Source organism: Cervus elaphus, chromosome 30 (genome assembly GCF_910594005.1).
Source record: "Cervus elaphus chromosome 30, mCerEla1.1, whole genome shotgun sequence".
Classification (NCBI taxonomy): Eukaryota; Metazoa; Chordata; class Mammalia; order Artiodactyla; family Cervidae; genus Cervus; species Cervus elaphus.
In genome coordinates, this window is record NC_057844.1 from 17,336,610 (window position 1) to 17,351,491 (window position 14,882).

At 46.2% G+C, this 14,882-nt stretch overlaps 1 protein-coding gene across 2 annotated transcripts in view; it reads left to right on the forward strand.

The window, feature by feature from the left end:
- Positions 1–6,242: 6,242 nt before the first annotated feature.
- LRCH1 (leucine rich repeats and calponin homology domain containing 1) overlaps positions 6,243–14,882 on the forward strand; it is a 213,037-nt gene continuing 204,397 nt past the window's right edge. For both annotated transcript variants that reach the window (XM_043892447.1, XM_043892448.1), the window contains exon 1: positions 6,243–7,183. In XM_043892447.1, coding sequence (XP_043748382.1) covers positions 6,892–7,183 — 292 coding nt within the window. In that variant the 5' untranslated portion in view covers positions 6,243–6,891. The remainder of the gene's footprint in view (positions 7,184–14,882) is intronic.

Sequence of the window (14,882 nt, forward strand, 5' to 3'; positions counted from 1 at the left end):
TATATATATGTACTTTTAAAAATATTATTTAAAAATAATAAAAGTCATGCATAATTGGCATTCTCTCCTAAGCCCAAGTATGTTTACGAACTAGCACACAGATTAAAGCCCATAAAACCACTCATTCAAAGATGGCTCCTCTCTGGTCTCTTAGAGAGCCTCTTAGAGACTGCTATCTCGATGACCCCGATTTTGTGGTTTTTCTATTTAATAGAAGTTGCCGTGGAAAGGAGGCCGTAAATAAAGTCTCCCTGGTCAAGGAGCTAGAGCTTTGCTTTGTCTTGGAGAGAACTGGAAGAAACAGCTGAGCAGGGCCTGGCCACTGCAGTCACTTCTAAGGCTTTCTTGGTGAGAAGTGAAAATAAGCCCCTGTGAGGGGACTGAGGATTTTTATTGGCAGGTTGGAGTAGAAAGGAAGTTTTGGTCTGAACAGTAGTCAGCTGCAAAATATTTTTAAACTCCAATGGCAGACAATATTTTCTTTCGAGACTTAATGATAAACCCTGGAATGAGAATGCCTAGAAAATACATTAGATTACAGTTTGTGTGAGCAAAGCTCGAGAAAACCTTGAAAGCAGGTAGCTGGCATCCGGTGTGACTAACTCTCTTTTAAGAAAACCAAGAATCTATTTAAAATGGAATACCAGCAAGGTCCTGCTGTAGAGTGTAAGGAACTCTGCTCAAAGTCATGTGGCAGTCTGGATGGGAGGGGAGTTTGGGGAGAATGGATACATGTATATGGACGGCTGAGTCCTTTGGCTGTTCACCCAAAACTATGACAACACTGTTAACTGGCTATACTCCAATACAAAATAAAAAGTTTATTAAAAAAAAAAAAAAGAAAACCAAGAATCTAAGCAAGTGGTTTATAGACTTTTGGATTTCAAGGATAAGGAAAAAAATTCAATTAAAAAAATTGAATTTGAAAGCTGACTCTAGTAGCCCATTTTTCTATTTTTTTTCCCCCAAATAAGGATAGACTAATTTGGCAAGAACTTTTTATTACCATTGTTTTATTTTTTCCACTAGGAAAAAAAATAGGAAAGCATGATGTCATATTTACATACACAGTTCAACATTTATATACAATTCTTAAAACTGAATGCATTTGGCTTTAATGAAAGACTATGGACATTGTTCTAATTTTTCTCATGCAAGTTTGCTTTGTTAGATTAGTGTTTTGGCATGCAAAATAGAATAAAATAAAATCTCCTAAACATGCCAAGAAAGTATTGATTATCTTCAGAGAAACTCACATTGGTATTATTAGTTGCCTTACAATGTGAAAATATCTCAGATGACATTATTTATTGAATTTCCTAGGAAAAAAAGAACTGAGCTCTGCATTTGATGTACTTAAAAGTTAATGAATGTACTTGAAAGTTAATGATGTACTTGAAAGTTAATGAATACAACCTACATACCCTGATCATTTACAGATAAATATTTACTGATAAATATTTACAGATACAGTACGAAGAGAAAACTTTAGTACTGAGAGCCTGTGGAGGGAGTAAAAAGGGTGGAATTAATCAGGAAATATTCTTGGTTCGTTTTTAGGAAGGAGCGAGAAAATTGAAGCTGCGCGGTTAAAGAATAATATGAAGCAAGATAAAAGAGCTTCCCTGGTGGCTCAGCTGGTAAAGAATCCACCTGCAGTGCGGGAGACCTGGGTTTTATCCCTGGGCTGGAAAGATCCCCTGGAGGAGGGCATGGCAACCCACTCCAATATTCTTGCCTGGAGAATCCCATGGGCAGAGGAGCCTGGCGGGCTACAGTCCACGGGGTGATAAAGAGGCGGACACGACTGAGCGACTTAGCACACACAGCACAGCCCTGACGCGCTGCCTTTGGAGTCAAAAGCTTTTTGTTATTTGCCTGTAGTTTTGGAGTGTTTTTCCTTCGCTTTTCAGGAGTGTTTGATGGATGCATTTATCTACCTGTGGTTGCAGGGGACAGTCAGGACTATGACAGACACACTTGCCTGGGCATATATCCAGAGAAAATTCTAATTTGAAAAGACACCCACACCTCAAAGTTCATAGCAGAATTATTTATTAATACAATAGGCAAGACATGGCAGCAACCTAACTATTCCTTGACAAATGAATGGATGAAGATGATTACATATATATATATATATATAATGGAATACTACTCAGTCATAAAAAAGAATGAAATAATGCCATTTGCAGCAACATGGATGGACCTAGAGATGATCATACTAAGTGAAGTAAGTCAGACAGACAAATATTATTTATCACTTATATGTGGAATCTTAAACAAAATGATGTAAATGAACTTATTTACAAAACCAGACCACCTTATCTACCTCCTGAGTAATCTGTATGCAGGTCAAGAGGCAACAGTTAGAACCAGACATGGAACAACAGACTGGTTCCAAATCGGCAATGGAGTACGTCAAAGCTGTATATTGTCACCCTGCTTATTTAATTTATGTGCAGAGTACATCACACGGAATGTCGGGCTGGATGAGCACAAGTTGAAATCAAGATCACCAGAAGAAATATCAGTAACCTCAGGTACACAGATGACACCACCCTCATGGCAGATATCTAAGAACTAAAGAGCCTCTTGATGAAAGTGAAGGAGCAGAGTGAAAAAGTTGGCTTAAAACTCAACATTCAGAAAATGAAGGTCATGGCATCTGGTCCCATCACTTCATGGCAAATAGATGGGGAAACAAGGGAAACAGTGGCAGACTTTATTTTGGGGGGCTCCAAAATCACTGCAGATGGTGACTGCAGCCATGAAATTAAAAGATGTTTGCTTCTTGGAAGAAAAGCTACGACCTACCTAGACGGCATACTAAAAAGCAGAGACATTACTTTGCTGACCAAGGTCCATCTAGTCCAAGCTATGGTTTTTCCAGTAGTCACGTACATATGTGAGAGTTGGACTATAAAGAAAGTTGAGCGCTGAAGAATTGATGCTTTTGAACTGTGGTGTTGGAGAAGACTCTTGAGAGACTCTTGGACTGCAAGGAGATCAAGCCACTCAATCCTAAAGGAAATCAGTCGTGAATATTCATTGCAAGGACTGATGCTGAAGCTGAAACTCCAATACTTTGGCCACCTGATGCGAAGAACTGACTCACTGGAAAAGACCCTGATGTTGGGAAAGATTGGAGGTGGGAGGAGAAGGGGACGACAGAGGCTGAGCTGATTGGATGGCATCATTGACTCAATGGACATAAGTTTGAGCAAGCTCCGGGAGCTGGTGATGGACAGGGAGGCCTGGCGTGCTGCAATCCATGGGGTGGCAAAGAGTCAGACACGACTGAGCAACTGAACTGAACTGATTTACAAAACAGAAACAGACTCACAGACATAAAAAGCAAATTTATGGTTACCAATGGGGAAAGTTGGGGGGGCCGTAAATTAGAAGTTTGGGATTAATATACACACACTACTATATATAAAACAGATAAACAACAAAGACCTACTGTATAGCAGAGGAAACTATATTCAGTATCTTGTAATAATCTATAATGGAAAAGAATCTGAAAAAGAATATATAAATCTCTCTGTATATCTATATAGCTGAATCATTTTGTTGTACACCTGAAACTAACATAATATTGTAAATCAACTATAATTCAATTAAATAAATAAAAATAAATTAAAAAAATCTAGAATACTACACTTTCAAAAAAAAGAGATACCCCTAGATGGCCATGCTATCGGCCATTCTCAATAAGCTGGATTTTTACAAGTTGTCCTCAACTCCATTTTCAGAGGGGAATAAAAGAGCTGGGTCTTACACATGGAAGACTCTGTATGCTCTGGTATGTTTACTGAGGACAAAAATTAAAAAAATAGGTTCTAGTTTTTTTTGATTTGTTGATGAAACTGATTAATTTCCTTCTAATAGTCGTATTATTTTTAGCATTTCTATTTCCCCAATTTTCTTAAGCATTTGAATTCTATGAACTTTGTGAAATGACTGGAAGGTACTAAAGACAAAGCATGGTAAAAGGTTAGCTTCCATCATCCAAATAGTTGGTACAAGATTATTTGTGGACCATCCCAAAATGAGGCTATATTAGAAAACAAGGGGGAATAAAGACGAAGATAAAAGACTAAATATTCAGAACTTTTGGTTGCATTGACAGAAAAACCAAATAAAACTGACATAAACAGCACAATGTATTATCAACCCACCATCGGCTATCTCATAGAAACTAAAGATGTGACTTAGGAGCAGTCAGAATCTAGGGTTTGAACAGTCAGGATCCTCTGATTCTCTGGATGTTCCGTCATTTGGCCAGAAGTCCCCTTCTGGAATAACCAAGATGGTTAACTGGGTTGATGTGATAACACAGCAGTTATCAGAAGACTATGTGAATGGTATGGGGAGAGTAGAACAGGAAGAAAATTCTGTTTTCAGAAGAGATTTGTATCAAATAAATCAGAGATGTCCACCTTATTGAAAAAATAGTGAAGAAGCTAGACAGCAAGAAAAAATGGCTTGTCAAGTTTCTTGACTGTTTATAAATAAATAAGATCAGTTTCAAGGGTAAAGTAACCCCCGCCCATTTAAAGGAAAATTTTCTTCATTTAAGGACATCCTTTGAAAGATGTACCAACAAATAGCAACCTGTAAGGCACCTGGCCTACTGTGCAATGCTTAACTACCGATCTTCACTGTGCACTCATCATATGCAAAGAACTTCTCTGGATTCTGAGCTATGGGAAAGAAGTTGCAAACATGACTAGGTACCTCCTTCAAGGAGTTTACATTTTAGAAATCTGGAGAAGGAAAAGTTTAAAGCAAGCAAGCTATCATTAACTAGGTCAACCTAACATAAGGACAGATTGCTATATCCCATATTTTCCTCTAAAAGAAAAAAAGAATTTGTGGTCTTAAAACATTACATGATGCACCAGATTCACAGCCTGAACTACATTTGAAGTCGGTCAGGTGTCCTCAATCATACCCTGCAGACTGATCACACACACTACCACCTGGATTAAGCTGACGATTTTCAAATGAAATCTTTTTCTGTGTCTTTGTTTCTCGCTGGCTTTTTAGAAAAAGACCAGAGAGGAAAGGAAACTGTAGGTTAGTTTTATAAGTATGCTTGTACATTCACCATCATCATTATCATCCACAAGCCTGGCTTTTAAAAGCCTGGGACTTCCCTGCTGGTCCAATGGCTAAGACTCCGAGCTCCCAATGCAGGGGTCCCAGGTTCAATCCCTGGTCAGGGAACTAGATCCCACATGCCCGCAACTAAGACCTGGCACAACCAAATAAATACATATTTAAAAAAAAAAAAAGTTTGGGAGGCAGAGGGGCGAAAAAGGAGCTGGTGAGAGGAGGTTTTGGCGGAGGATACCAGCAGGTGGCGCTTGTTCCCTCCTCCGAGATTAGAACTTTGAACTCACCCTAGAATCCTGTAGGAATCAAGGGCTACTTAGCCAGCGCGGTCAGTGCAAGTGACATGGATCATGCGGTACTTTAGATCCATCACCTTTCCGCATCACCACTTCAAACATAATCTCCCCCTCCATCAGGGGTTGAATTATTTTCTTATTTGACCCGCATCCTCTTCCCCTAGCTAAGTCCCTCACAAGGTCGCTGCTCAAGCCTTGGGTATAAAGCCTTAGAGAGTTGGAGCCGAAACTTCAGAAAGGAGGGGGACTTCATTAACCTCCCAACTTCCAACCTTCTTATGCTGTCAGGAGTTTCTGATGCCCCTGGTGTTGGTTTGGGCAGAAGGTGATTTCAACTGCAGACGGGACGTCAGCTCCCATGCCCCACAGGGGCTAGAAGCAGCTCACAAGGTCACCTTGACGAAACCTGTGCGCAGGCTCCAACCGGGACCGAGTTATTTTATAGTTGGGGTCACTGCCTTTCTGAGCCCTCCAGCTCCACCGAATTCCGGGCTCAGCCAGTCACAGCCAGCCCCTCTTCCTCACACGACAATGGGTTCTGTCCACCATAGAAACGACCTGCATCTTGAAAACTCCTTCCTTTCTGTGCCTGTATTTTCGGCCATTGCTCAGAAAACCCTCTGCTCCACTCCTAAGCTGTTCGCAGCGGCGTCCAGCCCCGGCGTTTACAGGAACGCAACCCTAGAGTCCGAAGGCTCTCCTTTTAAACCCAGCTCCGCCTCTGACTGCCTGGGTGACCTCAGACGGGTTTCTTCACTTCCTCTGTGGGCTGAGGGAAACAGTTTTTCCGCTCACGGGGTCCCCTGGATTCCTGAGATCACGAACGCCGACTATGGAGACCAGCGTCTGGCCCACTGGAGGTGCCCAAATGCTAGGGGCGGGGGTCGTCTGTTAGCCTGATCCTACCGTGAAACACTGCCTCTGGGGGTTGGGAGGGGACTTGAGGTCCAAGAATCCGAATAATTCGCAGAATTGAGATAGGCTCTCGCCTCCCCCGTGATCTCCCTGCGTTCAGCCCCAAGCGAGTACCCGGACAGCCCGGCGCGGGCGCGCGGCAGCAGCCGGGGCCCGCGCCCGGGGCGGCGGAGTCAGGCTCGGGGCTGGACTGACGGCTCCGCGGGAAGGCGGAGCAGAGAGCGGGCGGCGGAGGAGGGGAGAGCCGCCGGGAGGAGGGCGCAGGGGCGGGAGGAGATACATGCGCGCTGCCCGCCGCCGCCGCCGCCGCCGCCGCCGCAGTCCTTAGCTTCCCGGGGACAGGAAACCTTCGAGACCGCACTGCCACGGCCGCCTCCGCCTCTCGGCTCCCGGTTCCGCGCGCCTGCCACACCCTCCGCCCCTCCTCCGGCATCTCTCGGCGGAGCGCCGCGGGGACTCGGCCCCGGGCTGTTGTCTCCCGTTCCGGCGGGGGAAAGGTGTGACCTCCCCCCGCAGGAGCGGCGCGGCGCGGCGGGGCGGGGGGGCCCGGGAGAAGATGGCGACGCCGGGAAGCGAACCCCAGCCTTTCGTGCCTGCCCTGTCGGTGGCTACGCTGCACCCCCATCATCATCCCCACCACCACCACGGAGGAACCGGAGCCAGCGGCGGGGCCGCGGGAGGCGGCGGCGGCGGCGGCGGGGGCTTCAACCTGCCCTTGAACCGGGGGCTGGAGCGCGCGCTGGAGGAAGCGGCCAACTCCGGGGGCTTGAACCTCAGTGCCAGGAAACTGAAGGAATTTCCCAGGACCGCGGCCCCCGCGCATGACCTCTCGGACACGGTGCAGGCAGGTGAGAGAGGGCCGAGGGCGGGCGGTGGGTGTGGGTGTCTGGCGAGCTGTCGCGCCTTCCCCGACGCGGTGGCCAGTCTGAGATCTGGCCTGACCGGGGGGTCCAGCGGCCCGTGCTGTCCCGAGGCAGGGACCCGCGTGGGCGGTCCAGCCCGAGGAGAGCGGGGCTGCTCCGGGCCGCCGAGCCCGCGGGCGCGTGGGTCCCCCCCGCCGCGGCTGCGCCAGGGAAGTGGCAGCGGGGCTGGGACTTGCGGGCGCGCCGCGTGCGCGCAGTGGAAGTGGGAGGTTTCGGGCGGCTGCGGCCGCTTCCTGGGCCCGGCGCAGGGGCTGGGGACCCGGGCGCCGCGTCTGCGCCTCCGACCCGGGCAAAGCCCTCTTCGCGCCGAGGCGCCGCCCGTCCGGTTGGGAAGCCTCTAGACAAAGGTGGCGCGCCCTCCGCCGACCCGAGGGCACCGGCGCGGTGCCGCCGGGCCCCGCTCGGCGACACCACCGAGCGATCGGGCAACTTGTGTCCGCAGCTTCCTCTTCCTGCGTCTGTGCGAGGGGGGAGCGGCGGCTCTGGTCGCGAAACCGAATCGCAGCCGCTTCGCCGGGCTGTCGACTCGCTGGTTCTTTGCCTTCAGCTCACCACCGCCCACGCGGTTTGGTCCTGCCACCGAGGCTACCTCGTACTCAGTAATCCGATCTTTGCGGGGGCCCTGGAAGAGACGGCAGGGTATATTTAAAAAAAAAAAAAAGTAATTAAAGTGAGCCGGTTTCCATCCGTGAGCCCGACAAGTTGTAACTCGCGCCAATGAGCATACAGCGTTTTCAAGTTATGTCATGTGTTGACATATTTCTGAGAGGTCGGCTTTCCCTTTGGTAGTTGGAGTTAATGGAGCAGGATCTATAAACAGGAAGGAGGCTGGTGGAATGCGATTCGGGCCTTGGGGTCCTGATAGAACTGCCTGGGTTGCCCACCGTCTGGTTTCAGTTCCTTGGAGGAGGGTTTGTATCTTGGCGAGCGCCCAGCACTTCCCAGAGCAGTGGGTACCCCATTTGGGAACCACCGACCAGACCTCCTCGGTGTCATTGCTTGACGGGCCCGAGTGTCAGACCCCCAGGGGATCCTGGATGGCTTGACTGTCAGCTCCAGATCTCAGTTTCCTCTCTTGCGGGAAGATGGGAGTGGGGAGAGGGGGCAGACAGTGGCCTTTTGGAGCTAGATTCCAGCGCTCCCCTCTTTAATTCAATGCACATTTATTAAGAGTCCTGATGGATATTTAGACGAGTTCTGAGTTCACTAGAGGCAGAAAGCACTCTTTGGGGCCATTAAACTTTGTAATTTGGATCTGGGGATAGTCAGGAATGGGCAAAAAAGGAGGGAATTTCCAGAGTTGAGTTGTCAACAGCTGGGGAGGTTCTTGATCAGACCACTTAGATGCAGTTTCTGAAGTAGAAGTTATTCCAAGAATTGCCTGGATCATTAACTTAGAAAAAAAATCTGTTGTTAAGTTGGACTTCCCTTTTGCTGCAGATTGTAAGGTGAGCTATGGCAGGATTGGATATGACTGCCGAAAATGTAGCTGGCAGGATATTCATTTCATTGGATATGAAAATGGAGCCGGCAGGACCAGTAAAATTCTGTGTCTGTATGTTCAGAAGGTGGCACTGAATAATGTTCCTCTACTTCTGATGTTTGTTTCAAAGTTGGGTGAACTTGATGTGTCTGCCCTACTGGTGTTTTTTTAGAGAAGACCAGTGCTTTTAAAAGCAGAGACCACCTCTTTCAGTTCAGACCTAACTGTGTGAAGCATGGTGGCGTTTAAAACAAGATTTCCGTTTTCCTCTTTTTGCTTGTTTGTGGTGAGCTGTGGTTGTGAGTTCCGCAAGTTTTTAATTCGAAACCTCACTTGCACATGTTCCGTGTGCAGAAAATTCTAACTAGTTAAATCTTGGAGGCTTAACCTTAGTGACAGTGAACTGAAAATGTTAGTTCCTCAGTCGTGTCTGACTCTTTGAGACCCCAGGTACTGGGCCCACCAGGCTCCTCTGTCCATGGAGTTCTCCAGGCAAGAATACTGGAGTGGATAGCCATTCCCTTGTCCAGGGAATTTTCCCAACCCAGGGATCGAACCTGGGTCTCCTGCGTTGCAGGCAGTCTTTACCATCTGAGCCATCGGGGTTGACTCCCTATGGACAAAGGCAATGTTAGTTATGGGAGGAGGAATGTCACTGGAGTTTGTAGAAAGTTAGGAAAACTTATGAGGTAAAGAGTATTCAATGTAGACAGCTCATTTACGTGAAATTGCATTACCCAAATGTGTTAAAGAGTTGCTTTTGCAAAAACATTTTTGCCTCAGGTCAAAGCTGGGTGTAAACCAATTGTGTTCTGCCCTTTGCTCTGTTTACCCAGAGCACTGTTCCTTATTTGGAAGAGCAAAACTCGAAATAAAGCAAGAGTTAAAATTACCTCCAGCATGCCCAGTGCTGACAGTTCCTGCATATAAAGAGTTCTAGAAGAGTGGAGTGTCTGAGTAGTAACATATACAATAAAGACAGTGGATTCTCTGGGGTTCATACTTAGTTTACAGAACATCTCTTAAAATCAGAAGGGCACACAAAGATCCTTAAAGATCTGAGATGTAAAGTGGACTTTTTCATAAATTTTGTAAGACAGGGAGTGACAGAGAAAGCTTTATCTCCCCGTTCAGTTGTATAATTCAAGCCATTTGGTTTATGCCTTGTAAAAGTAACTCTTCTGGCAGCCACCCTAAGCAGAACTGCCCTCTTGGGCAATGTAGCTTATCTGGCCAGGAGTTGAAAACCCAGATGTAAACATAGAAATATAGAAGCCCAGGGCTGCTCAGTAGATGTTTAAGCTCTGTTAATCAAGTGCATACATCCCTTTCATAGGAAAAAAAAAAACAAAAAAACAACACTCTCAGGCCTTCCCGCTTACTTTGAGCCAATCAATTTACTCATATTTGAGTGCAGATAGTTTGGTTGTCAGGATCTAGACTTCTGGCCGGTGAGCTGGGGAAAGAAGGGCTGTGTGCTGGCACAGGTGACCCTGGCTGAATGGGAGAAGAGCCACGATGAGCTCTTGGACTGGGCTGTGCATCACCCTGCCGGGTCCTTGTGAGATGCCAGTTCAGATCCTCTTGCACAGCTGGGGAGAGTTGAGTTCATACATGCTCAAGGTCATCGCTCTACTTAGATGCTAAACCAGGGATGGAACCCTGATGATTTCACTCTAGCGTGTGTGTTCTTGACCATGGTGCTAGTGGTAAAGAATCTGCCTGCCAGTTCAGGAGACATAAGAGATGTGAGTTCAGTCTCTGGAGGAGGAAACAGCAACCCACTCCAGTATTCTTGACTGGGAAATCCCATGGACAGAGGAGCCTGGGGAGGGCTACAGTCCATAGGGTTGCAAAGAGTTGCACACGACTGGAGCGACTTGGCACATACACACACAGGGAAGGGGTGGGGAGGAGTAGAATCCAGGAGGTCACCTGGAGGTTCATTCAACCAACATTCGTTCTGCAAGTACCCACCAAGCACTTCTCAGCGCCAGGCACTGTTCTAGGCACCAAGGATACAGCAGGGACCAACAGAGACTCCCTTGACCCCTTTGATGGAGTTTTCATTCTCCTTGTGGATGAGGGAGGAGGTAATTGAAGAAATAGATTTTGAAGGATAAACTGGGAAGACTTACAGGAGACGTACGCTATCTTCGTTTAGAAATATACATGCTGCCTTGTTTTAAAGGTCACTTATAGTAGCTTGTAACAATAGCACAAATGGTAGTAATAAATACGAACTGAAGCAGAAAGTCAGGTCTGAGAAAAAAGTACACAAATACGTGCGTTGGGAAAGCAAACTTGTTGTTGTTGTTGTTCTAGTGCTGATTTATTAAATAGTGTCATTTGGGGATAAGGAGGTTCCAGAGGGTGTTTGTAGGACTGAAATGAAGTGAACTGAAAAGAGGAGTAAGAAAAGAAAGAGTCTGTCTCAGGCTGATTGCTGGAGGTCCTGGAAAATGACAAGGAAAATCTTGGATCCGAGGTACAGAACAGTGGTTGAAAGTTGGCCACATTAGGGAGAGAGTGGGGTGTGTTATTGCTGGTATCTTTTTTAGGGGTGGCTGGAAGCAGGAAAGGCGATATGGGAAATGCAGGGCTTGCCCAGGGAGGAATACAGACGAGAAAAGTACTCTGAGGTCCTGTATGTGCCAGTGGTGGTGGTGGAGAAGATGCAAAGAGTAAGACATGACAGGAGCACACGTGAGATGCAAAGTGATCTTTTTTTTTTTTTTTAAATAAAACCCCTGCATCTTCTTTTTTTTTTTAATATGTAATTTTTTATTTATGTGTTTATTTATTTTGGCTGTGCTGGTCTTTGCTGCTGCACGGGCTTTTCTCTAGTTGCAGCAAGTGGGGGCTCCCCTCCAGTTGCCGGTCGGGGGCGTCTCGTTGGTGGTGGCCTCTCTCGTGGCAGAGCACAGGTTCGAGGTCAGGCGGGCTCAGTCGTTTCGGCTCCCCGGCTCTAGAGCGCAGGTTCAACAGTTGTGACCCACCGGCTTGGTTGTTCCAAGGCATGTGGGATCGTCCCAGATCAGGGATCGAACCTGTGTCTCCTTCATTGGCAGGTGGATTTTTTTTTTTTTTTTTTTTTACCACTGAGCCACCAGAGATGCCCCCTATATTTTGCACCCTTTAATTTCAAAGCAAAATACGAAAAACATGATACACAGCCTTCAATCCCTCCTGTCAAATGTGGGAAGGAATAGGGCTTGAGGCCCTGGAGTCCTGCCTTAGACAGAAGGACGGAAATAAAACCACTGGACTTCAGCAGAGGGGAGCAGGTGGGCCACGCCGCCAGGGCTGCTGCTGCGGCGGCCACGGGAACCAGGAAGCCGTGGGGACCTCAAGGTGTGACGAGGGTGGGACAGATAGACATTGTCTGCAAAATTCAGAAAAAAAGGTCATTTTAGTTAAACTGGCTAGGAGAGACTCTCCTAGCCTGAGATGGGGTTTGCGTCAGGTTTTGTAGGCTGGTAAGATTTTGGATGGAAGTCCGCATGCACATTCTGTGGTTGGAAAGATGGTGTGAACGTGGGACGTGAGAACATGACAGCCTGAGATCTGCTGTGAATACAAGTGAGACGGGTGTTCAGGCCGGGACCTCTGGTCACGTCCTCTCACCCCGCCGTCCCCGTGCAATGGGGTGACGCGGCACAGGGCTCTTAGGACCCTGTAGGACACTGTGGATGGCTGGGGCCTGGGATATGTCAGCCTGTGGGACTAAGGCTGTCTGTCTGCAATACCACTCTCAAATATCTACAGAGGCAAATAATCTTCCCCGAGATTTGTGGCTTCTCTGCTGAAGCCTGAATCTCCCTGTCCCACTCCCATTCTGTCTCAACTGAATCCTTGGGATATTAGCTTCCTTTAGTCACTGGGATGCACCCAGGACTTGATGAAATCTATTTGGTCTCAAAAACTATTCCATAATTTTGGCCATAAAGATTTTTCATTATGAATGTAATGAAACTTGAAATCACACGTGCTTTTGTAGAACATTATGTTCTTTTGTAGTTATGCTTTGTTTCAAATTATGTTTCTGCTATTGAATTGACTAGTCACTGTGCTATAAGGATCATTTATAGTGGTAGTCACTCTCATTTAAATGGCTCTATTTATCACATATATTCTGACTATTAATACTTCAAAAACAAGGAGTCACAGCTTTTCCTCCCTATTATTATTGTTGTTGATCAGTTTCACTGTTGTTGTTTGATCACTAAGTTGTATCTGACTCTTTGCAACCCCATGGACTGTAGCCCGCCAGGCTCTTCTGTCCATGGGATTCTCCAGGCAAGAATACTGGAGTGGGTTGCTATTTCCTTCTCCAGGGGATCTTCCAGGACCAGGGACTGAACCCGTGTCTCCTGCATGGTCTCTAGTGGATTCTTTACCGCTGAGCCACCAGGGAAGCCCCGGTTTCACTGTGGTTTAGTTGCTCAGTCATGTCCAACTCTTTGTGACCTAATGGACTGTAGCTGCCAGGCTCCTCTGTCCGTGGGATTTCCCAGGCAAGAATACTGGAGTGGGCTGCCGTTTAGAGGACTTCTAGTAGTAAAAGCTGTTAGGCCTCCGACATCTCCGTGCACGTGGTGGCTCCGCACCGTACCCATATGTGCACGTCCACGTTTCTGTGTGTGGCAGAAACAGTCTCCACAAACACACCCGTATTCTCATTGCTTGCACTGTGGGCCGCTCCTTATTGAAAAGGCAGGAACACGACACTCGTGTTTCCAGAATAACAGCATACAACCATAGGCCGTAAAACCTCTGGGAATTTTTGAGCTGTGCCAGTTTATAAAGGTCAGCCCAGGGTTTGACCTTCATCATTGAAAGTATTCCACCGGCTAATTTGTTAGTCACTGGGACATCTTATTTGTTTTTTGATGAGTGTCAGTTATTAGGCAAAAATTTGGCACAACCCCACTATTTTAAAATTTTAACTTCAATTGTTGACTAAGAATTTTTTTTTTTTTTAGTTCTGTTGCAACTTAAATTTTTCATGCTGTGGTTCAGCAGTTCTTTGGTTTTAAGCATTTAAAGGGTGGATACCTTTTGAAATCCATGTGAGTGTTGATTGGTGCAGAGGTTAATTTCCTTTGCCCTTGCTGCCCTGCTGGTATGAACAAAGGCTTAGAAGTTGCTACTCAACTTCGTCATTACTTATCAATATTTAAACACAAGTTGCTTCCTTCTTTTGTGTGTACTTTTCTCTTTTTCCCCTTTTTCATATGTACCTATCTGTATCTGTCAACCTATATCCATAGATACAACTATTTACCTATACCTATAGGTGTATTTATATACCTGTATTAATCAGTATATATCTATATACTTGGACTTCCCTGGTGCTCAGATGGTAAAGAATCTGCATGCAGTGTGGAAGACTTGGGTTCAATCCCTGAGTTGAGAAGATCCCCTGGAGAAAGGAATGGCAACCCACTCCAGTATTCTTGACTGGGAAATCCCATGGACAGAGGAGCCTAGTGGGCCACAGTCCATGGGGTCGCAAAGAGTCAGACACGACTGAGCAACTCATACACACACACACGCAGATCTATGTACTTATATCTATATACATTTATATGTGTGTGACTTGCTTAGCCAAAAAAGAAAGCCCAACTATATTTACATATCCAATGCCTTTATTTATGTACAGTTTATAAGTAGTGTGGGGGCATTTACTATTGCTACAAATTTCTTGTTGTATGAAAGTTTTTTTGGCACCAAATTTTTCATTTGCTATATAAATTTCTTTGGCTAGAGATAAAAGGTATAAAGACTTTTTATATTTATGCTCGGCAGCATTTACTTTCTCTTAATATCTTCCCTGGCTCTGTGTTGAGTCTGCTTTTCCAGAGACTTGGCGATTTAAATGGCAGAAATGCTATGAACTCTGCTTAAGGTGCTTATGGGGGTCCTTGGTTGGGTCACGTGACTTAAACTTTTGTCTGTGCCTCATAGAATTCTGTTTGTGATGCTCCTTGCTAGATTTGGCTTAGCTTTTTGGAAAATTAGACTTCTGCCTTAGAAAGGCATCGGGGAAAACTGGCCTGGGCTTAGGTCTGGTACTGCCCACCACGATCACCGTTTGTGAGCTCTTTCAGTGATGATGTCACTTGTTGAAATTCAGAT